The 24965-nt window shown below is 44.1% G+C and overlaps 1 protein-coding gene across 1 annotated transcript in view; it reads right to left on the reverse strand.

Annotated features, from left to right (window-relative positions):
• Positions 1–1662: 1662 nt before the first annotated feature.
• LOC141141289 (protocadherin-11 X-linked-like) overlaps positions 1663–24965 on the reverse strand; it is a 68953-nt gene continuing 45650 nt past the window's right edge. Inside the window, exons 10-14 of the mRNA XM_073628964.1 lie at positions 18048–18221; positions 10509–10631; positions 4912–5154; positions 2652–2750; positions 1663–1839 (exon numbers count right to left, since the gene is read on the reverse strand). Of these exons, the coding sequence (XP_073485065.1) occupies positions 1663–1839; positions 2652–2750; positions 4912–5154; positions 10509–10631; positions 18048–18221 (816 nt within the window). The remainder of the gene's footprint in view (positions 1840–2651; positions 2751–4911; positions 5155–10508; positions 10632–18047; positions 18222–24965) is intronic.

The raw sequence follows: 24965 nt of genomic DNA on the forward strand, positions 1-24965 counted from the left end.
GTACAGCTTGTATAACAGTGTAAATTTGCTGTCCCCATAAAATAACACAACACACAGCCATTAATGTCTAAACCCCTGGCAACAAAAGTGAGTACACCCCTAAGTGAAAATGTCCAAATTGGGTCCAAAGTGTCAATATTTTGTGTGGCCACCATTATTTACCAGCACTGCCTTAATCCTCTTGGGTATGGGGTTTACCAGAGCTTCACAGGTTGCCACTGGAGTCCTCTTCCACTCCTCCATGTCAACATAACAGAGCTGGTGGATGTTAGAGACCTTGTACTACTCCACCTTCCGTTTGAGGATTCTCCACAGAGGCTCAATAGGGTTTAGGTCTGGAGACATGCTTGGCCAGTCCACCGCCTTTACCCTCAGCATCTTTAGCAAGGCAGTGGTCGTCTTGAAGGTGTGTTTGGGGTCGTTATAATGTTGGAATTCTGCCCTGCGGCCCAGTCTCTGAAGGGAGGGGATCATGCTCTGCTTCAGTAGGTCTCAGTATATGTTGGCATTCATGATTCCCTCAATGAACTGTAGCTCCCCAGTGCCGGCAGCACTCATGCAGCCCCAGACCATGACACTCCCACCACCATGCTTGACTGTAGGCAAGACACACTTGTCTTTGTACTCCTCACCTGGTTGCCACCACACACGCTTAACACCATCTGAACCAAATAAGTTTATCTTGGTCTCATTAGACCACAGGACATGGTTCCAGTAATCCATGTCCTTAGTCTGCTTGTCTTCAGCAAACTGTTTGTGGGCTTTCTTGTGCATCATCTTTAGAAGAGGCTTCCTTCTGAACGACAGCCATGCAGACCAATTTGATGCAGTGTGCGGCGTATGGTCTGAGCACTGACAGGCTGACCCCCTACTCCTTCAACTTCTGCAGCAATGCTGGCACCACTCATACGTCTATTTTCCAAAGACAACCTCTGGATATGAGCATGTGCACTCAACTTCTTTTGGTCGACCATGGCGAGGCCTGTTCTAAATGGAACCTGTCCTGTTAAACCGCTGATTGGTCTTGGCCACCGTGCTGCAGTTCAGTTTAAGGGTCTTGGCAATCTTCTTATAGCCTAGGCCATCTTTATGTAGAGCAACAATTCTTTTTTTCAGATCCTCAGAGAGTTCTTTGCCATGCGGTGCCATGTTGAACTCCCAGTGACCAGTATGAGAGAGTGAACACGATAACACCAAATTTAACACACCTATTCACACCTGAGACCTTGTAACACTAACGAGTCACATGACACCAGGGAGGGAAAATGGCTAATTGGGCCCAATTTGGACATTTTCACTTAGGGTTGTACTCACTTTTGTTGTCAGCAGTTTAGACATTAATGGCTGTGTGTTGAGTTATTTTGAGGGGACAGCAAATTTACACTGTTATACAAGCTGTACACTCACTCCTTTACATTGTAGCAAAGTGTCATTTATTCAGTGTTGTCACATGAAAAGATATAATAAAATATTTACAAAAATGTGAGGGGTGTACCTACTTTTGTGAGACACTGTACATTACACCTGCATACATTTGATGTGCTGGCCTCATCATTCTACCCAAAACGAATCTTTAACTGTTTATTAAGATTTTAATAACCATTACATTGTCTTTTTAATATAAAAATAAAAATAAAATTATCCTTCTATATAAAACATACATTACCTGTAAGATATCTGTGAATTTTTTCCAATATCCAAATCTTTAGCTGACACTACAAGAACTGGGTCTCCTGTTTTCGTTGCACTCAAGGTTAGGTGTACAGAATATACAGACTGTGTAAAAGTCGGGGCATTATCATTAACATCCTGGACAGCTACAACAAGATCTGCAAAACTCTGTGGAAAAAAAACATATTTTACTGATACATATAGCACATAGGACATGCTGCATCCCCTAGTCCTTTTTTTACTGATATAATTTATTTTTGTAAGTGCGCTAAAATATAATATGAACTGCAAAGGCCTATGTTTTGAACAGAGTAGGGGAGAATTGGGATATTTATTGGTTTTTATTGCTGCCTCCGTTCCTTTTTCGGGAGATTTAGCCTCTTATTGTGACCCATGACCATTGTCCACAGAGAAAGAGGAGAAAAATGTATACAGCTGTCACAGAAACTGGAGAAGAGGGGAAATCTGCCAGTGGGGACAGCCATCAAAAATCGTCCCCCAGTCCCTTTGAAAACTTTTTTATTTGTGCTGAATTTGTGGGACAGAAAGTGAGGGGAAATCGAACATATGGGAAAACAGGCATCAATAAAAATCTGAGGTACTAACCCTTCCCTACTCTACTCCACTATCCAAAATTGTAAAAAAAAAAAAAAATGTATCTGTCATTTTACTCTATTGCTAAGAGTTATGTTTCTTTGGTAGATGCCCATGATTTGTATGTTACTCTGTAATCAGTGGGGTCTGGTAAAGATAAATCAACTACTAATGTACTATAATATTCAATAAGCTATTAACAATTCCTGTTGACTATATACAATACTAATTTTTGTTGTGGTGTTGTGCTATATTGTTTTAATTACAGGTAGACCATTCATATGTTTATGGTAATCACAATACACAGGCAGCTTAAAATTTATTACGAATCTCTTGTCAGGATAGCTGATTGGATAATATGCCTAAATAAACAATTTCCCCATTACCTTTCGTGGTGGCATCCCATTATCTGAAGCTATTAAGAAGATCACATATCTATCCTTAGTTTCTCTGTCCAAGGATCCATTAACAAGGACAATCCCATTCTACAGGATAAAAGGAAATTCATATTATTGTGAAACATAGACCATGCTTTTCTATTTGTGTTGAACCATAAAAATTCCTAAGTGAAGACAATGTAATTACAAAGCATTGCAGATCAACCAAGATGTGACAAAACATAATGACGATACCATACACTTAAGCTGGGTATTGTACTGTAAAGATGATCACTTTCATATGTGAGTACATTATTTTCAGTGGTCAAATGGTATAGATTTGCTATGGGGCTTTTTTAATACCGTAAGTCTACAGTCTATTTACAAAATTCAGTAACTCATAACTATCATAATCTATAATTTATTAAAATATCAACTAAACCTATTTCTTATCAGTTGCCATGCTTGAAAGCAGTTTTCTCCCCACCATAATAAAATATGAAACTCCAAAAACCATTTAAAGCATATCTAAACCCAAGAACTCAAATGTAATATGCTGCCTAACAGTTCCTAGATAAGACAGGAATGTTGTCTCCCTAGGCTGCCCTCCTGACTTGAACCACAAATGCCTCCCCCTCTCCATAGCTCTATAACATAGGGATTATAATATTATCTGAGATTTTAGTTCATTGCATAGGAGGTTACAAGAGGTTACAAGGACAAATGTACTGAGCCCTTTGCCTGAAAAGAAGTTTTTTGTTCTTGGGCTTAAATATATTTTAACCTCTTTACTTTGGCGCCTCCTGGGCCTTTAAGAGGTTTAGGTTGCCGGGACGTGGGGCGGAGCTTAAGATCATGTGACTGGTGTGATTGGCTGTCACATGATCCAAAACCTCCCGATTGCAAGTAGCGATCGGGAGCTTTCGGTTAGGCTCCGGTAACCATGTCAGGAGGGCGCACTCTCAGCACAGCTGTACTGGCCGCAGTTCATGCAAATATGTGGCCTCTCGGCACCAAGGACCAGGCGCAGAGAGGCCGCATATTTGCGTGTGGCCGGTGCCAAGGGGTTAATCCCAAGTGTCTGTTGACTCAGGTACATTACTACCACTACCCTTAACTGTGTACCATATTTTATAAACAATTCATTATGTTTTACATACAGTAATTAAAAATACCTACTTGTGCCTGTTTTATATGTGGTTTAATATTTGATGAATGTGCTATAATAAATGTACTAAAATAATAAAAAGAGTACCTTTAGAATTCATCAAAAGTATCTCTTGACGTACACATATTGTTGGTAGAGAGTCAGTTAGAGAATACAACCTATTCTCATTGAACTGTGCATGTAAAGTGGTTGTAAACTCTAACATATAACTGCAGTGACTAACCTCTAGTAATACACAAAGATACAATAAATCAACAGATCCATAAATTGTACCTGTTTATCTGCAGCCCTCTCTCCTCTATGGCTCTCTAAAGCACACATATCAAAGGCTTTTTTTCAGCACCAGAAGGCAGGGGGTGGAGATCTGAAGTTACACATGGAACTGTATAAGAGGAGAGCTCAGTGTAATCTTAGACCTGATTGGAGGGAAAACATACACAGCTGAGGCTGTCAATCAGCTGCTGTGTCCTGGGGGGAGGGGAGAAGGTTAAATCATGGTCGAGGCCATCTGTTGGGATTGCTAGGTGTCAAGTTAGACTCTTATGTTGCGTACACACGATCGCACATTCCGACAACAAAATCCATGTTTTTTTTCCGACGGATGTTGGCTCAAACTTGTCTGGCATATACACAGTCACACAAATCTTGTCGGAAATTCCGAACGTCAACGCGGTGACGTACAACACGTACGACGAGCCGAGGAAAATGAAGTTCAATAGCCAGTGCGGCTCTTCTGCTTGATTCCGAGCATGTGTGGAGCTTTGTGCGTCGGAATTGTGTACACACGATCGGAATTTACGAGAACAGACTTCAGATCTCAAATTTTGTTTGTTGGAAATTCAGACGGAAAACATCCGATGGAGCCTACACACGGTCAGAATTTCCGACAACTAGCTCCCATCGAACATTTCCCATGGAAAAATCCGACCGTGTGTACGCGGCAATAGAAGTGATTAAAGCAGACAGCAGCAGGAGGAGAGATCAGATAGGAACAACACTAGGGGCTTTGGATTGAGGCTAGTACACACTATAGAAGGATATGTGTTATTCGTTTTTTATTGCAGAGGTTTACATCCACTTTAAATAAATATAAATTCTTACTTTTTGTACAATGAAAATGTCTTTATTTTCAGAGGAGATTGTAGTTTGTCCATTTAATCCTGCATCCCAATCAATAACATTCACTTTACCTAGTGGGAGAGGTATACTATAATCCCCCTCAGGGACAGTAAAAAATAGAGGCTGGTTTTGAAACTCTGGATTATTATCATTAATATCAGTTACAGTAATAATAACCAATGCACTGGAATTCTGCCCAGCTGTCTCTGCGTCAAACACCCAAACCTGAAAAACATGGAACGCAATTCAGAGTTCATTTTGCCATAAAAAAAAAACAAACCAAAATGCCGACCATTCACATTCATTAATTTCTATGTCGTGTGAGGGGGAGGATGTAAAAATGTGATTAATGTTGTCTTTTTCAAAGGTTCTACTGCAATATTCGATCAAAAAGAATTCCCTTTACAATCATAAATACAAGGATTGCAAGTTCAGATAAAGGTGATTATATTTTACATTTTTAAAGGAACAAAGTATTGTACACAGTTTTAATGCAAGATCATATTGTATATGATATATTGAAGGAGCTGGAAATCTGACATCACCACCCTGCCTCTCCAAACATTGAGAAAATGGAAATTGGCCTCTGAATGCACCCTTGTTGAGTGGGTGACCCCCTGTGTTCAAAATGCAGCAGGGTAGCCGCTTGGCATGGGACCCGGAAGTTAAAGGAGATCACTGTAGTAGCTGTACTTACTACATTGATTTCCAGCTTCCTGGGCCCAAGCTGGACCAATGTAACTATGTAAAAGTTGCAGTACCAGGAATTCAGCTTTAATCACTTCAGCCCCGGAAGAATTTACCCCCTTCCTGACCAGGCCATTTTTTGCGATACGGCACTGCGTCATTTTAACTTACAATTGTGAGGTTGTGTGATGCTGTACCCAAATAAAATGTATGTCCTTTTTTCCCACAAATAGAGCTTTCTTTTGGTGGTATTTGATTACCTCTGCGGTTTTTATTGTTTGCACTATAAACAAAAGAAGAGCAACAATTTTGAAAAAAACACAATATTTTTTACTTTTTGCTATAATAAATATCCCAAATTTAAAAAAAAAAAATCTTCATCAGTTTAGGCCAATATGTATTCTTCTACATATTTTTGGTAAAAAAAAAAACAAAAAAACCCCACAATAAGCGTATATTGATTGGTTTGCGCAAAAGTTATAGCGTCTACAAAATAGGGCATAGATTTATGGCATTTTTTTTTTTTAATATTTATTTACTAGTAATGGCGGCTATCAGCGATTTTTATCAGGACTGCGACATTGAGGCGGACAGATCGGACACTTTTTTGGGACCATTGACATTTATACAGCGTACAGAGCTAAAAATAGCCACTGATTACTGTATAAATGTCACTGGCAGGGAAGGGGTTAACACTAGGGGGCGATTTAGGGGTTAAATGTGTTCCCTCAGTGTGTGTTCTAACTTTTGGGGGATGGGACTGATGGCGGAGAGTCGGCAAGCGTGTAAAAGAGAAGTTTGGAAATTGCTTTTATTTTGGAATTATACTTACCCAGGTGGATGCAGCATCGGACCCCTGCTGAGTTTAAGGCTCAGAACCGAGCAATCAAACACAGCCGATCACTCAGTTCTCACATCTCTCTGAGCAGAGAGCTGGTGACTGTTAGTCACTGCTGTCTGCTCTGCTCCTCCAACGCCCATTGGCGTGTTGGGCTGAGGAGGGGGCAGGAGCAGCAGGCTCAGGCTCTCGGCGGCTTGCTGAGAAGCTGAGCTGGGCGCCGGTCCAGGCATGTGGGTGGATCCCGACTTCGTTGTCGCGATCTTGCCCAAGCCTTTTTAAACTTCAATGGAATGACACAAAGTGTCAGTTGCCGTGCATAGAAAAGCAGGGACACACAGCCAGCTGGGGAGCAGTGTGGAAAAATGCAACATGTCTGCAAATTTCTGCACCGCTAAGCCCCTCTCTGTGGAAGTGTGAATGGAGCACACAGAAAACCATCCCTTATACCTCTGCTATAATGTGAACCTGCCCTTAAGGTTGGCTTTAAGAAACGCCAAACTTCAATAGATAGTTTTCCACAGTTTTATGTCAATTTGACAGTGCATTTAGCCACTTGCCGACCGTCTCACTTAGAAGTACGGAGACAAAGTGGCATATCTGATACATGATCCAGCACTTCAGGGTAGGGAGCGCAAGCACGTGCACCCGCCTTTCCAGCTGTGCTGTGTTTAGTCACACCGCAAGCCAATCAGCCAATCAGTGCCGGCCAATGATTGACTGTTGGCGCACGCTGATAGGCTCCAAGATACAAAGAAGGGAGCTCTGTGATGTAAGCAACACAGGGCTCTGAATAGTGATAGGAGATCTGCAAAGCAGGGAAAAAAACAGCAAGATCTAGTAGTAAAAACACCACATAACACACACATTACACATAGTTAGGCACATATTTACCCCCTCGATCGCCGTAGATGTTAACCCCTTCCCAGCCAGCATCATTATTACAGTAACAGTGTATAGTATTAACACTGATTACTGTATAAGTATCACTATTGATGTCAGTGTCAATTAGGCAATTAGTGTAGCCCCTCCCCAGCCAGCATCACCTAGTGTCAGATTTCCCACCATACTATCACAATCCCACAATAAGTCACCGATCACCTCCATTACTAGTATACAATAAATAAATAAATACAAATTCCAGTATCTATACCAGATTCTATAAAACCAAGTAATATACACTTATTGGGATTTTTTGTTTACCAAAGATTTCTGACATTTTTTTATTGGATATGTTTTATAACAGAAAATAAAAAATATATAGTTTAGAGCCCCGTTTGGGCCTTATTCAGCTCTACTTATACCTCCACGTCACACATGATGACCAGGGACATCAACAGCGGATAATGGCTTTTCACGATGGCAGTCGCGATCCAGGGATCTGATATGTCTCCTCGCCGTTCCACCCAGGTGTTTTCAGACTGGTAATCAGCAGCAGGAGGGTGACGTTCCACTCCCATTCACATCCTGCTCACATTGCTAACTGATCACTCCCTTTGGTTCGACTAGATTTTAGTTAGGGGTATCAGAGTAAAGGGAGCAGAGTAAAGCTCCTTTCACACTGAGGCGCTAAAGTGCTAAAAATAGCGCCTGCAAAGCGCCCCGAAAGAGCCGCTCAATACACTCCAGTGTGAAAGCCCCGAGGGCTTTCACACTGGAGCGGTGTGCTTGCAGGGCACCATCTTTGGAGCTCTGTAGGAGTGGTGTATTTACCGCTCCTAAAGCGCCCCTTCCCATTGAAAACAATGGGGCAGGTCTGCAAATCCGCCTGCAAAGCGTCTCAAAGCGCCGCTGCAGCGGCGCTTTGCGGGCGGTTTTAACCCTTTCTTGGCCACTAGCAGGGGGTTAAAACCGCCCGCTAGCACCGCAAAAACGACGGTAAAGCGACTCTATATTTAGCACCGCTGTACCGCCAGCGCCCGCACGCCTCAGTGTAAAAGTAGCCTGAAGGGGGGTAATAATAAAAAACCCTTTCTGCCATCTAAGGTCCTTTCTTCTAAACTCAAATTGTGGCCGTGTGTTCTCTTAACTTATTACAGTTACTGAAGTCAACTTTGATACATTTTGTGCATTGTAATCAGAACATTCTTAAGCGTCTCTTCTCCAGAGTGAATTACTGTAATCCCTGTAATTGATCCCCATAGCTGAGCTCCAACATCCTCCTTATTAATTTTGTTACCCATCGCTGAACCCAATCCAATTTAGTTCTGCCGGGAACGTGGCTATCAGAAATGTGTTTGCAAATGTACAGGCCTGTAGTTTATCAATCAACATCTGACCACACCTAGTTCCACCCACTGCTTTATGGATTGACAGCACTGCCTCTGAAACCCTCCCACTGGGAGCTTTTTTTGTTTTTTATGATACTTGTACATGGTGACTGGATTTGGTACTTGTTTAGACTGTCATACAGGAGTTTTTAGTTTTGCTTTAAGTACATGAAAGATATACTGTGACATTAATTTAAAGCCGTCACAAACTGAGTAAAATTTGGGTAAAGTTTGAGAGTGAATCATCAGAAAGAAGCCGATATTATGTGACTCCTAAAGCTGCTTACAGATTTTAAGGCAACAAAACTGAGCCCATTTCCTGAAATGTGATCACTATTTCAGCCTTGGAACATGCTCTTACAGGTATTCTGCTGCATGGCAGATTCACTTTACGAAATTATATTATGTGGACACAGTTAAAGTGGTTCTAAAGCCTTAAAGCAGAGTTCCACCCTAAAGTGGAACTTCCGCTCATCGGATTCCTCCCCCCCTCCGGTGTCACAATTGGCACCTTTCAGGGGGGGAGGGGGGTGCAGATACCTGTATAATACAGTTATCTGCACCCACTTCCGGGAATAGCTAGCCGCAGCTAGCCGCAAACCCCCCGCCCACCCCCGTTGTGTTGTGGGAAATACACAGTTCCCACAACACAACAGGGACCAGTGTAGATGCGCAGCGCGACTCGCGCATGCGCAGTAGGGAACCGGGCAGTGAAGCCGCAACTGATTCCCTCAGTGAGAATGGCAGCGGCAGCACCCGAGGAGCGAGGGATGGTTCGGTCTCGGGTGCCGACATCGCTGGACCCCAGGACAGGTAAGTGTCCTTATTTTAAAAGTCAGCAGCTGCAGTATTTGCAGCTGCTGACATCTAAAAAAAATTTTTTCGCGAAACTCCGCTTTAAAGTGATTGTAAAGTCTCGTTTAAAAAAATAAAATATAAAAATAACAAACATGTTATACTTACCTCCTCTGTGCAGTTGGTTTTGCACAGAGCATCCCGGATCCTCCTCTTCTCGGGTCTCTCTTTGCTGTTCCTGGCCCCTCCCTCCTGTTGAGTTCCCCCACAGTCAGCAGCTTCCTATGGGGACACTGGAGCTGAGTCATAGCTCCGTTTGTCCATTCAGACACAGAGCCCCGACCCAACCCACCCCCTCACTCCCCTGATTGGCTAACTGACTTCGATTGACAGTCACGGGAGCCAATGGCACCACTGCTGTATCTCAGCCAATCAGGTGGAATGTCCCAGATGGCTTAGACATTCGTGGAAAACGCTGGAGAGAGATGAGGCTCAGGTAAGTAATTAGGGGGGTGCTGGGGTGGCTGCTACACACAAAAGGTTTAAGGATAAAAAACCTTCTGCCTTTACAACTCCTTTAAGGTTTTTCACCTTAATGCATTATGCATTAAGTTGAAAAACATTCTCTGCTGCAACTGCAGCCCAGGACCCCCCCCCTTTTTTCTTACCTGGGCCCATCTGATCCAGCGATGTACATGAGCGTAGCGGCTCCTGACGCTGTCTCTCTCCTCATTGGTCAGATTGATAGCAGGGGGAGCGATTGGTGTCAATCAAATCTGGTGACACGAGAGTGGGGGGGGGGCAATGGACAGCAGCGGACTGGGAAGCGATCATGCAGAGTGCCCCCAGGGAAAACAGCTATCCTTGGGGGCACACGATGAAGAGGAGGGGCCTGAAAAACCACTGCACAGAGCAGGTAAGTATAGGCATGTTTGTTATTTTTATAAAAAAAGGAGGCTTTAGAACTGCTTTAACTAATAATAACTTACCTTGACGAATATTTGAGTTGTTAATTCTCTATCAATTTCACCATGATTCAAATACAACACTCCTTTTTTGTCAACTCTGAACTTAGTGTCATTAGTTGTAAAATAACCACCAGACAGTGCTTTCTGGAAAAAATAATATAAAAGATCATATGTTTGGGAATAACAGCATATTATGACTGTATTCATTAGTAAAATTGAGAATCCATATTTAAAACAAAAACAATACCTTGAATACCTGCACCACCAAGCATCATGTAAATATAACAAAAACAATTAATTAAAATAATCCAAGAAACAGATTAAAAAATAGAGCAAAAGCTATCCCAGTGTACACAAACAAGGTCAAAACCTCTAAAAGGAAGCCCAAATTCAATACCAGCAGTCCACTATGAGAAAATTATAGAGTCCCTTGCTGGAGTGACCCAGGTCACAAATATGCAACGATAACTGAAATATCACCAGAAATGGATAAATGTGGTTCATTTGCTACAGACACATAGGCTGTTCATTTTACAAGATTAGTTGCAATTTTCAAGGGAATTTTCCATAGAACATAGTGACTGTGGGGAAACTTCACTTTGCAAAACAATACCCAATCACGTCCAAAAAAAACAAAACACAATTTTTGCTTCCACATGATTGGATGATGGAAGTCAGCAGAGCTTCACCTCATTCACTAAGCACTGGGGAAAATTCCCTTGCAAAGTCAAACCTCCCTTGCATTCTAGTTCCCTTTAGTACATTACCCCAATGTGTATAATACATAAATGTGTAAAAAAATGTAAACAAACTGTGGTAAGGCTCTGGCTGGCAGGAATTTGGATGGAACTGTATACTCAGACTTGCTTTGTGATTGGGAGTAGTGATAGGTGGTCAGTGTCCTATCAATGTCACCCAAATGCTTGTGTAGCACCCCACCTAAGGAGCTGCAAGTAGAATGGGATCCCTCACCCTGCACAGCCAGGCACACTGAATTTCCAGTCACTCCAGAGTCAGAGAACAGTCCATGACTTTGTTTTTTTGTTTATTGAGAGATAATAACTTGGCTAGGGATAGGAGATTATGGGATGCCCACATGACTTCAAACAAACTTCAGGGATAACTCCTCCTATATACAGTCTCCATAGGTGTGCGCAGCCTCTTGCATTAGGATGTGCACCCCAAAGCTCAAATACATATGCATGTGTATATGTACTGATGGTGTCAGTAGGGCAGTGGACAGTGTCATTTTGTTTATTTTATTTAAAAAAAATAATTTTCTTTTGTAACATTTTTTTGGGGGATGAAATATCAGTGGTCTAAACAGGGGGGAATATGCACCACACAAGGCGATTAGGGTGTGCCCAGGCACACCTGGCACACCCTGTGCGCACGCCTATGACAGTCTCTCTCTCTCTCTCTCTCTCTCTATATATATTTATATAGATATATATAGATATATATATCTATATATATATATATATATAGAAATATATATCTATATATATTTCTATAGATATATATAGATATATATATCTATATATATATACAGCTTCTCTTCTTCCTCCAGCACACACTTGCTTGCAAAACCCAGCTATGTCACCTTGTTGTAGTTTTTGTAGCAAATGTACATTACCAGCAGGGACTCGCAGTCCCTATACTTGAAGAACAGCATGGGTGACACAGCTCACACTTTTCCAGCACTTCTTCTTTGTGGTCACTGCTTCCAGCACAACCTCTTAAGGCACTGCCAACCCACCTGGCTGCAACTGCCTCTTTCACTAGCCCTCCAGGCTAACTTCTCCCCACAGTCCTCTAGACTGACAATCACCAGCCCACCCAGTTGACTCTCAGGAGATCTCCAGGGTGTGCTTACCTGCTCCTGCTGTATTCTCTCTTGCTCTCATGCCTCCAGGAAGGGTTTCCTCTTCCGTTGTAGGGGGGAGCTATCCAGTCTGGGTGGGTGGCCTTGGGCCTGGGGCTCGGGTGCAGACAGGACCCTTCTCACGACATACGGAGGTGTCCTGGACAGGTGGCAGGGGAGCAAGAGAGGTCAGAGGGAGAGCACTGCCAGGCAAAGTCTCCAGGAGAGGAACAACAGGTCACAGCCAAGAGGGCTGGTGAGTGACACACAGTCAGGTGAGGACTGGGGAGGCACGCCTGAGAGGACTGGGAGAGTGCAGTTTGAGATGGTTGCAGAAACAGAGGAGTGGACTGGGGTGTCACGGGCAGTGGAGAGAGGCAGCTGCAACCATGAGGACTAGCAGGGCCTGAAGATGTGGTACTGGGCTCAGTAGCCACGTGGACAGCTAGTACTGGGACTATCTACAATTTTGCTATACTAAAGGGGCTTTCAAAGGGCATTCACCTTAGGCCTGGCTGAGCCAGTGTCAGGCCTACAAATCGGTGCTAGCTGGTCCGGGAAGTGCAAGCAAGTGATGTGCTGGAGTTGAAGATTGGAGTTGTATATACCGGAGGTGTATATAGTTGGTCCCATGTATATTTTTGTGCAGTCAGTTTGGACATCTCATGAATATCCCATCCAAGTTTATTCACCTCAATAAAAATATAAAACCAAGTTCAAGGACTGGTTTTCTGCCTGAGGGTGAATGAGAACTGTGTGCCTGGCTGGGCAGGGTGACAGACAGACTACAACAATCCGCAGCCCTCAAGAGGGTACCGCTACATTTGGGGGCTCAATCCGGGACATCTGTTCACAGGTAACTTGCCAGCCATTGCCCCTAGCAACCAAAGTTGACCGAGCTGGGGGAACAGTACTTTGTTCCACCAATTGAGGGATTAAACTCAGGGGAAGGATTCCTGTGCTCTGCCTGCTTACCCAGTCACCCAACCATGGCTGGGACGGACACTTGTGCTAAAACTTCAATTCAGTAACTTTTTACCATGTGCTGTCATCTATGGCAACTACGGCGGGCGATTGCACCATGGATTACAAATATGTCCAGCGATCGGCTATTGCTGGACATCCTGAACTTCTGCTTCAAACTCCTGCGTTATACAGTAAAGTGTGCCTAGAGAGGCCTGCTGTTTGCCAGGGTGATCAGGGTAAGTCTGCGGGCGGGACTGTGCTGAAAATGTTCCCTTCAGTGAGGCATGGCCCACAAACTTTATTGTTGCTACTGGCAACCATGGGAAAAGTCAGCGGTCATTTGCCTTCAGTTGCTTGGGCACAGTCGATGCCGAGTGACATGCCTAGACAAGTCCTGCTAGTTCCAGTGTGCCTGCAAACGTCAGTTCATCTAACAAGGGGTTACAGCAGCACGCCAGGGGGAGGGGCCTGCCTATCAGTTTATCAGTTTCACAGACACCAGCCTGTCTGAAAGTGAAGGAGGGGTGCCACGCCCTAGAGGAGACCCAGTGTTCCCCGCTAGCAGACACCATGAGGCAGAGAAGCAAGATGACGATGGCTCCTGTGTTTCCAGCACTGACCTGGTTGCATGATCTGCAGGCGCGGACACTGGTGGACACCGGCGTTCAGTTGGAGAATCACGGGGGATTTGTCTCGGGATGATTGAAGGGATGGAGATACTGTGCGTGCTGTGTCCAGAATGCCGGATAACGACCGTTGTGGTCAGTGCATGGATCCGGTGCGGTCATTGTGGCGAACCGCTTAGCCGGCTTGCATCCAGCCAGCAGGAGCCACAGTACTACGATGGGGACCTGCAATCAGGATGGTGTTGTGTGCAGCCGCGGAAGTCCCGGAAGGCCAGAGCGGGCCTGGAATCATCGCTGAAAGGTGGGGCGGAGTCTGAGCCTGATGACTCCCCTGCAAAAATCAGTGAAATAAGGGAAGAGGAGGCTGTCATGGCCTGCGGCCTGGTCGGGGACCTGGTAACCGTAAATACTGCCCAGCAGGAACCAGAAATTGTCCCTGAAATGCTGTCTTTGTGTTCCTTGCTAACCCCATCTGGAGGGAGCCAGTGTTGGAGGGGGACGAGCCCTCAGGTGAGCCAGAAGGTGAATGCAAGGACAGCGCCATAGTTTGGGGTTCCCCCAGATTGCAAGCTGAGTTTGGGTCCCTGGAGAAGTTAGCAGAGTGGTCATCTCACAGCAGCAGCTCAGAGGAGGAATGGCAGACAGGAGGTTCCCAGGTCCTGGAGGTCCAGTCCGAGGGAGATGTGCCAGATCCGGCTATGGGGACTGAAGAAGCTGCAGGAACCCCCATCAGCAGCAGACAACTTTCCTTGAACAGAACCTCCACCACCCAGACCAGAGCAGCTGAATACAGACAGTGGGTCAAGAGGTCCCATGATGCTTTTGTCCTGCTAGGAAAAGGGAAGCCCAGAGAACTGGCAGGTTTTCCAGGTTCCAGCGGGAGGTTCAGCGCAAAGTTGCTCTGGAGTGGGGTCTGGACTACCCTTATGTCCCTCCCAGGACCATGGACATCTTTGAGAGCTCCCGGGGAGAGCGAGAGGATGACCTGGTTTGGCAGTATTTGTATATCCCTAAGCCTCTGCGAGTGCCAGAATGTGAGGAGACTTCAGCCCGTTTTGAGGACATTCGGAAGGAATGGAGGCTAGGGACAGAGTGATTGTTGTGAAGGCAGGACAGCCTGCAAGGAATCACTCTGTCTCCATCAGGGAGGAAGGGGGCAGCAGGAGGAGACTGCCTGACCCACATTTCTATGTGTGAAGGACTGTTGGATTGTACAGCTCACCACTGAAATGGCCACATGGACTGCTGTGAAGGTTACAGTGTGTGTGTTCTTTCTCCCTTACTCTGTTGCAGGATCAGACCGGCCTGCACCCTGTGCTGTGCCGAATGAATGGACTTTCCTATTGATGGACGCTGGGTGAGATCTGGTTCCTTTAACTCTTTAAGGAGCCTGTTAGACCAGGAAAGGGCCCCTCCCACCAGGAACTCCAAAGGGAATAGTTCACTTCTTGTGCTGTGTTTTTTTTCCATATTTGTCTTTGTCAGCAGGCCAGAAGCCTCTCCTGACAGAACAAAAGAAAGAAATGTATTTTGAAGTGATGCATATGGTCTTGACATTTGTGTTTCTGTCAGCAGGCCATAACCCCCTTCTGATGCATGAAACCATTACAGCAATTATCTCCTTGCCAAAGTACCAACATGCAAACAGCCCCCTGGGCGGGCATCGGAGCATCAAGGGGAGCCCAATGGGACACAAAGTTATCCAAAGTATATCACTTAATATCTCCTTAAAATTCTCCTGTATAGACAGCCATGTGTGCCTAGGCAGAGAAAAGCCACGATCAAAGACGGGATCTCTCAACGGGACCAACTGTTCATTCAAGGAATCAATTTAATCAACAGGATGGTAAGAGTCCAAATCTGGCCATGTGTAACTGAAGGGTTAAGAAACCAGGAAGTAGATTGTGGGAAGCCCTCTAGATCCCAGGCTAAACGTAACTACCCTCATAAATGCACCGGTCAGCCATGGGGAGTCCACACAATGTGTCCAAGATGCATCCAATATGGGATCCATCCAGGTGGCCAGATACTGCAGTGGTGTCCCATTGGGCTCTCTTTGATGCTCCAATGACTGCCCAGGGGGTCTTTGCCTGTTGGTGCTTTGACGCTGAGATGATTGCTGTAATGGTTTTATGTGTCCTGATAAAGCTAACTGGCTAACCAGCTGACACATGAGGAATTCTCAATCAGCATTGTAATCTGTAAAGCATGTCAACATCTATTTTTATGAATATATACAGCCAATCTCATAAGCACAACTTCATAATTCTTTTTTAATTACACAGAAGCATACAGGCTGTATCAATCTTGTTTTAATTATGTTATATAATAAAACTATGTTTTGGCTATATGGCTTCTAGACTCTGTGATTGGCCTGTATAGTCCGATTTTTCTTCTATTTTTATTTTTTCAATTTATATAGTACAGATGTTGGCCACTAGTGTCACATTAATGTTTTCAATAGTGCTACCTTACTTATCTCATTGTGTGTAAGCCTGTCAATATTTTAAGGCCTCATAAACACTGGTCATTAAAAGCGCCACTTTTAGGAGCGTTTGATATATTTTTTTCTGCCTCTAAATGCCCTCAATGTTAGCCAATGTTTCCATGCACAGACAGGTGTATATAGGAATTAAGGCCTGGTTCACACCTTTGCAGGTTGCAGTTTACATATTCCAGGTGCTTTTTTTAATATATGTTTTTCATCCATTGAAGTCTATGGAACCAAAAACCACAAAAGAGTCCCTGGCTCTTTCCATAAAATGCACAAATGTGAACGTGACCCATAGGAAACCATGGTAAATGGACTGTAGTGTATTTCTGCAAAACTGAAAATGCACTAAAAAATACATAGGTGTGAACCAGGCCTTAGAGGCAGAAAAAAAAACATTGCCAGCAAGTTTAGGAGCAGCAGCATTTTGGCAGAAAAACCGCTTCACATGCCTACATGTGTTCAAATGCACATTAATGCTAAGTGAGTTTAGCTCTTGAGAGTTAATGTATTTCAATAGCCATAATACATTAATAGACCCCTTTCACACGGCAGGTTTGTTGCCGCAGCCGTATTCCTGCGGCAAGAATCGGAGGATTCTTGCTACTGGAATGACTGGGTTTTGCGATCAGCAGTGGCCACTCAGCCCATTTAAACTAATGGTGGGAGGACAGCAGCCGATGCTGATAACATGTATCTGCACACAAAGCGATTAGCTGCGGTTCGGGACAAATGTTGGAGCCTGAACGCAGTTGACTGTGTTGTAGTCAGTTGACTGCGTCCAGGTTCAGACATCTGTCCCAAACGGCAGCTAATCACTTTTTGTGCGTCAACATGTTGATCACATAACCTGGTCATTCCAGCAGCAAGAATCTGCAGATTCCTGCCGTAGGAAACCAATTGCCCGCAACAAACCAGCCATGTGAACGGGGTCTTATTCTGGCTAATGAAATTAGTTCATGCCCAAGCGTTTGCCGTGCCGAAATACATCTAAACACGCCTAATTGCGTTTACAAATATGTGGCTTTAGGCGCAATTTTGATGCCTCTTTTCTCCTGCCAGGCAAAAGGTGTTCAGGAGAGCTGGGCAAACACCCAGTGTGCATAAAGCCTAAGAATGTGCAAAATGACAATGAGGGGAACTGTGCACTGGACAGTAGGTTAAACGAAAACAATGTGATAGTGTGGGAATGTTACGATCTTAGTTTAGGAATGTAGATAATTTGTAACATTCTGTGAACGAAGGCCCGAAGGCCCGCTAACAATGTTTTCATTGTTTTACAATATGTCGGTGTATCTTCATTCATAGAAAATCTCCTTCTGGTGCAGTGTTAGCCTGTGAAAAAAAACTGCAATGAAATAACGTAAAAAATATTTCTTCATACCAAATTTAAGTACTAAATATCACTAAACATAATTGTTTAAAACATTTGTTAAATAATGCTTTTTTTTAGTGAATTGACTACTGCATGATTTATTTTAAGGCAAAACTTCATGTGGTATTTATCTCTTAGTAAATTGCCCCCAGAGTCCAGTAGTGCCCTCAATATGAATAGCATCTATTACAGCAAGTTCATTTGCGAGGCCTATTAGGAGACATGGGGCACAACTTACCTCATCTTTGTCACTGGCTTTGAGTAGCAAGACCTGTGATCCAGGAGGTAAGTGTTCAGGTACTAAGGCTTCATAAACAGACTGTGAGAACTGAGGAGGGTTGTCATTTTCGTCCAAAATAGTAACAAGGACCACAGAATCTGCACTTTTCAGATGATTATTTTGCTGAGTAGCCTAAACAATAAAAATGGCGGGAATCACATATTGTATTCAGGGTTTTCCTGCAGTGTATGTGAGTTAATACATCAGCTCCTGTCTTTATGTTATTTCTGTGAGTTCTGCAATAGAACATTTATCTAATAAAAGAGTTTCTCCCAAAATTTTGGCATTTATTAATATACTCGTACCCTGAATGTTTGAGGAGGGAATGAGGGAAAAGGGGGGGTTAGCCTTATATGGCCCCCCTTTGCACTATGGGGCCGTGGCGAGGGCAATTTAATCAATTTAGGGGATACGTTTATTATTATGGTGGCCCCATTTGCAGATTAGGGCTGGCAGGATTATATATTATTTAAAGGTTAGGATTGGTCAGGTGGGTTTAGTCAGGTGACAATAGAATTTTCTAGAAGCAGGAGGTCAAAGGCTATATAAGGAATCAACTGACAGGATTCCTGGCCAGTCGCCAGAGAAGAGGATTCCGCAAGGAGCTCTGAGCGGGAGTTTTTGAATTTAGTAACTCCTGTCAGCTCTGGCATAATGAAAACTCTTCTTCGTCAACTATTAGAACGAGCGGAAATAGCTGGAGGGGAGGAATGGATTAGGCAATGCTTATCATTACCGGAAAGCCAAGCAGCGGCGCGTGTAAGCGTTATGCACAGCGGAGCTCTGGAGCTGGAAGAAGAGAGTGGAGTTGTTAATTTACCTCAGACAAGGCAGCAAATGGCAGAGTATGTTCAAGCGGAAGTCGCCAGTTCAGTCTCTCAGCATGAGAATTCCGGCAGGGACAGAGGTGAAGTTAGTCAGAGAAGGAGCAAGAGAAAGCGCCAGCAGCGGAGAAGTGTGAGCCCGGTCCCTCCCGCTAGTAATAGAAGCCGTAGAGGGAGGTTAGTATCTTCTATGAGCAGACATCAGCATGTCAGTGAAGCTGCAGGTCAGAGTCAGATGAGGAGTGCTCAGCCATCTTCAGCGGGGGAATCGTCTCATGAACAATTATTAATGTCAGCCATGCAAGTGCCTCAGAACGAGCATGGGCTTAATTCAGATAATTCTAGTCAACTAGCTGAGTTTTCTCAGCATGTCGGGGTTCAGCAAGCCGGCAGTGCTATTCCTGTGCGGTGTGCCCCCCCTTTATTGGCTATGGGTAGTGGCAACAATGCTGATATTGGTAAGTGTAACATGCTGTCTGTTTTCGTCAGATCTCACCAGATCCGATCCGCCAGCGATGGATCTGGACGTAGGGCCATCCGTCTGCTTTTAGCGGATCGGACGGGGTGGATGTCAGCGGACATGTCTCCACTGACATCCATCGCTCCATAGGCTAACATGGAGCTCCCGTTCAGGTCCGCCGTCAGAACTGACAGGCGGACCTGAACGGTCCGATCGTGTGAAAGGGGCCTATCAGGAGTTTGGTCCTCTGTGTTAGTAAACAAGCATCCAGTGGCAGCACAGAATACAGAAGCTGCGTTGTCACAGGATAAAAGTCAGGATAACAGCAGTAAAGAATGTATGCAGTGTGTTCTCTCTCCCCTAGGTTTTCATCTATCTGCTTCCATTAAAGAAAAAATATGGAGAGAAGAATATATTGATTTAAGTTTGATGCTTCTTCCTTCTAGGGAATTTTCACACAAATATGACAAAAAGGAAGATAAGAGTGAGGATGAGAGACGTAAAATCTTTTTATGTATGGTTACAAGCTTTTGTTACTTATTCAAGTGTTTTGTGTGAGAGATTCCCTGAAAGGAGCACAGCTTTATTTCAACATATAGATATCATTCTGGAGGCTTACAGAAGCTTTAGTGGTTTCTCTTGTTTAACATATGATGAGGCGTTCCGCCAGAAGTTAGCGGTACAACCTTCTCTACAATGGGGTTCCAAGGATGTTAGTTTATGGCTTAATTTATTCTTGCCTCAAAGACAACCTTTTGTCCGCCAACCCACTGTTACCAATATCAATCAATCAGTGAATACATATAAAAAAAGGGTTGTGTTTCGCTTTCAATGACAGCCAGTGTAAATGGGCTAATGCATGTAGATATAAACACGAATGTGCGTTTTGCGCTGGGTCTCACCCTATAGCAAAATGTTTTAGTTTTTGCAATTTTCCAAAAAGCAGCAACCCTGGTGAGTATACAAAGAATGCTACCTTGGTTGCAGGTTTACACAAACAGATAGAAGGCTTCGCTGCTAATTGAGGGTTTTGTAGATGGTTTCAGTCTACCTTCCTTCAATGGAGCAGGTTGCTTAATAAATAATAATTTTAAGAATTTCCTGATATAGTCAGAAAAAAAACTTTTAAAAGAAGTGGATGCGGGTAGGATTGAAGGTCCTTTTATTTCCCCTCCATTTGAAGATTTTAGAGTTTCTCCATTAGGTTTAGTGCCAAAAAAAGAGCCAGGGGAATTACGTATGATACATCACTTGTCATTCCCAATTGGAGACTCATTGAACGATCAGATAGACTCAAATTCGTCGACAGTGACGTATGCATCTTTTGAGTCAGCAGTGAGTCAGCAGTGAATAAATTGCGCATTTTAGGACCTAACGCATGAATGGCTAAGGAGGATATTAAATCTGCTTTCAGATTATTACCACTAAACCCTGCTTGTATTAAATCTTTAGGAATTGTTTTTGAAAATAAATTTTATTTTGACAAATGTCTGCCAATGAGATGCTTGATTTCCTGTTTCTATTTTGAAGCATTTTCATCCTTTATTCAGTGGGTAGTAAATATGGTAGCTAAGTCTCAATTTTCCATTCATTATTTAGATGATTTTTTATTTTTGGGAGCTTCAGGAACACAAGATTGTATCAATTTACTTCGGTCTTTCTTTTTTTTTTTTTAAATCAAAAAGGTTTTTATTGCTCACGAAACAAAACATCACCATACAAGTAAGGTATTGCATTTTGTACCGTCAATTACAAGTCAAGTAGACACCCAGTTAGCCACATCTCTTTGTTCATAAGTACATGTTTATGTATACAGTTCGTAGTATAGAAACATATCTTTAATAACATTTTCTTTTAACCTGCATGTCTTTTCAATCTCTAGTCACCTAGTCAATACTCCTCACATCTACATCACTGCTCTAGGGTTTGCCTCTTTGATCATCTACTCGTGTCTCCAGGTACCTCTATGTACATCTAAGCAACCTCATTTGTACCAGTTCTCCAGGACTTATACCAGGCGTGTCAAGCCATGCATCCCATAACTTATCAAATTTCCCAGGGTTCCCCCTATGCTGATATATGTACTTTTCCATGACAAGGGTGTTACCCATCTGTTGAATCCATGTTTTGACCATCGGTGGTGTGGAAGATTTCCAGTTCAGAAGTATTGTTTTTCTTGCCTGAAACAATGCTCTGGCAAAGGCCGTCCTAGTTATCTCCTCTGGGATGACTCCCTCCAGCACCCCTAAAAGGCATCCTAATGGGTCGAGAGGGACATTAGTCTGAAAAACCTTGTTAAGTAGGGTCATAACCCCTGTCCAATACCGATGGAGTTTGGGGCATCGCCAGAGGAGATGTATCAGGTCACCTGGCACATCCCTGCACCTGCCACACAGTGGATCCTGCAGCTTCCCCATCTTGTGTAGTTTTACTGGTGTATAATGCACCCTTAACAGGATATATAGTTGGGAAACTTTTTGTGATACATTTAGCGAACAGGTGTTAACAGCCTGAAAGGGCCTCTTCCCACTGCTCCCCTGTGATGGGGCCCAAGTCTGCCTCCCATTGTGCCACTGCTTTCATGGGATGTCCTTCCAGAAAGGAGGAAAGGAGCATGATATAGCATTGGGATATTATACCCTTTGTGTCTGTTGCCTCTTGTAATATATGAAAAATAGGGGTGGGCGACTGTATCCACTCCACTGCGCCACCCTGCGCCCGTACTGCATGTTTTAATTGTAAATAATAGAAAAGCATATTAGACGGTAGTGCAAATTTATATTGCAAGTCCGCAAAGGACAGCAGCTTCCCATTATGAAAAATATGTCTGAGGTGAGTAACTCCCAGAGGACGCCATCTGGAACCCTGCTGTATTTTGGCCAGCTCCTCATAAGAATAGTTCCCCCAGATTGGGCTGTAGGAGTGTACCCTGAGACATGTTGCAGTTGTTTGTCCTTGTTCCACACTTTTTGAAGAAGTGTGTAAGTAGGCATTTGTTTGTTAGGTCGCTGAAACTTCTGAGCTTCCAGACCCTCCGGTATTGATTCCACCCCTGCTCCCGTCAGCAGGAGTTTAGCCGACGAGCCAGCAGGAGATGGAGCCATAGCCCCTATTAGATGTTGTAGCTGTGCAGCCAGATAATATATCCAAGGGTTGGGGAGTGCAAGACCACCGCCCTCCTTTGGGTATTGCAGCTGTTCCAGTTTTATCCTGGGGGGATTGGTGTGCCACAATAGTGTTCTGAATAGGGAATTAATGACTCTAAATATTTTGAGTGGGATAACTACCGGTGTGTTGTGTAGCATGTATAAAAGTTGAGGCATCAGAATCATCTTAATGAGGTTTGTCTTCCCTGGCAAGGACATTTTTAGTCTGTTCCATATATTTATTTTGTCTCTAAAGCGAGTCAATAGGGGATATATGTTTAGCTTATAGTAATCATTTAGTTTAGAGGATATGTAAACGCCTAAGTATTTAAAGGAGGTCACTATGGGGACAGGGCAAGGAAGGCTTGCCTGCAAATCAGGAGTCCCATCCAGAAACAGCAGTGCAGACTTAGACCAGTTGATAGTAAGGCCTGAATAATGGCCGAAGTCTGCAATTAGAGACATTGCATGGGAAAGTGAGGCATCCACGTCCTCCAAAAAAAGGAGCATGTCGTCGGCGTAGAGCATTATCTCCTCATGCAATTCGCCATAACGAATCCCTTAATCTGTTGACAGTCTCTGATTTGTGCGGCAAGTGGTTCAATAGCCAATGCAAATAGCAGGGGAGACAAGGGACACCCCTGCCTGGTCCGTCTGCCCAGTGCAAAGGCCTGCGACATCCTGTCTGACATGCGTATGGCGGCTTGTGGCGAAGCATACGGTAGCCGTACCCAGGTAATAAATCTAGGACCAAACCCGAATTTGGACAGTACAGCCCAGAGGTATCGCCAGCTAACACTGTCGAATGCTTTATTAGCGTCAAGAGACAACAGTGCTCTGCTGCTGGCCACATCTGTCTGGGTCTGCATGTTCAAAAAGAGCCGGCGAAGGTTGGTCGCGGTGGATTTCCTAGGCATGAAGCCTGCTTGGTCTGGGTGAATGATAGATAAAATAACCTTGTTAACCCTCATGGCCAGAATCTTGGCCAATATTTTCACGTCACTTTGCAGTAACGAGATGGACCTGTACGAGCTTGGGTCCACTGGGTCTTTTCCAGGTTTAAGTAGTAGTATAATATTAGCCCTTGTCATAGTTGTTGGTAGTCTTCCTGACTTAAAGGAGGAATTGAATACCTCTAGCAGCTTAAGCAAAATCACCTCCCCATACTGGGTGTACACCTCCATTGGAAGCCCGTCATCTCCCGGCGCCTTGCACGTAGGAAAGAAGGCAGCCGCCTCCTTCAATTCGTCCAGCGTGAACGGGGCCTCCAGCTCCATGCGTGCCTGACATGTTAAAGCAGGCATGGAGATTGTATCTAGGTACCCCTGCAATGCCTCATCTGAATAGTTCTCACATGGCTTGTACAAGTCTTCATAGAAGGACGCTAGTTCTTTAATTATCAATTCAGGGTCATTCACCAGTCTCCCAGTTGAACACCTAATGGCTCCTATAGCTGGGGAAGACTGTTGGGACTTGGCAATTCTAGCCAGTAGCCGGCCAGTCTTCTCCCCTTCCTCGTAGAAAGCCTGCTTATTAAAGAATCGTTTCCGCTCCGCGGTGGAGGATCTCAACCGGTCCAGGGAATCCTGACCCAATATCCATGCCTGGCTCCGTGACATATGTTAGCTCAAGTCATGTCTTAAACCTGTTTCATGAGGGCCGATGAGTTATGTTTAATTGCCGCTATTTCAGTTATAAATGTGCCCCTAAGGCATGCCTTAAAAGCGTCCCATTTAATTGTAACTTCAGGGTGAAGTCGGTTTTCATAAAAGTATTGTTCAATTTGCTTCACTACTCGTTCTTGTGATGTGAAAAGTTTTAGCTAAAAGGCGTTGAGCTTCCAAGGGGCTTTGGGTAAAGAAACTATTGGGCGCGTTACCAGGTGTGCTACTATTGGGGAGTGGTCTGACGCCCCCCTGGAAAAGTATTCCACTTTGGTGACCAAGTTTATAACATGAGAGGACCCAACACATAAGTCAATGCGTGAGAGTGAGCCATGCGTTTTAGAGAAACATGAGAATTGTTTGGATACCGGATCTTTTGTTCGCCAGACATCTGTCCAGCCCACCTCCTGCAGCAGGCGGCTCAAAACAGTGCCCTTGCCCCCTAGTGGAGCCTGGACTGGAGGATGCCTGTCAAGTTTTGGGTCAAGATAACGGTTAAAGTCGCCCATAACCATAGTAGGTATATCAGGCTTATCAAGCAGGTACGACAGTAGGAGCTGCAATATCTCTCTAGAAAATGGGGGGGGGGGATGTATACAAAAGCAATAATCACAGTAAACGTAAACAGCTTGCAGTATATAAACACATATCTATCCATGGGGTCGATGACAGAGTCCAATTCCTGGTAAGCCAGGGACTTATGAACCAACACACTTACCCCACGAGAGTATGCAGAGTGTGTGGAGTGGTAAGCCCTACCCACCCAGGAATATTGCAGGAGT

This window comes from Aquarana catesbeiana, linkage group LG04 (genome assembly GCF_042186555.1).
Source record: "Aquarana catesbeiana isolate 2022-GZ linkage group LG04, ASM4218655v1, whole genome shotgun sequence".
Lineage (NCBI taxonomy): Eukaryota > Metazoa > Chordata > Amphibia > Anura > Ranidae > Aquarana > Aquarana catesbeiana.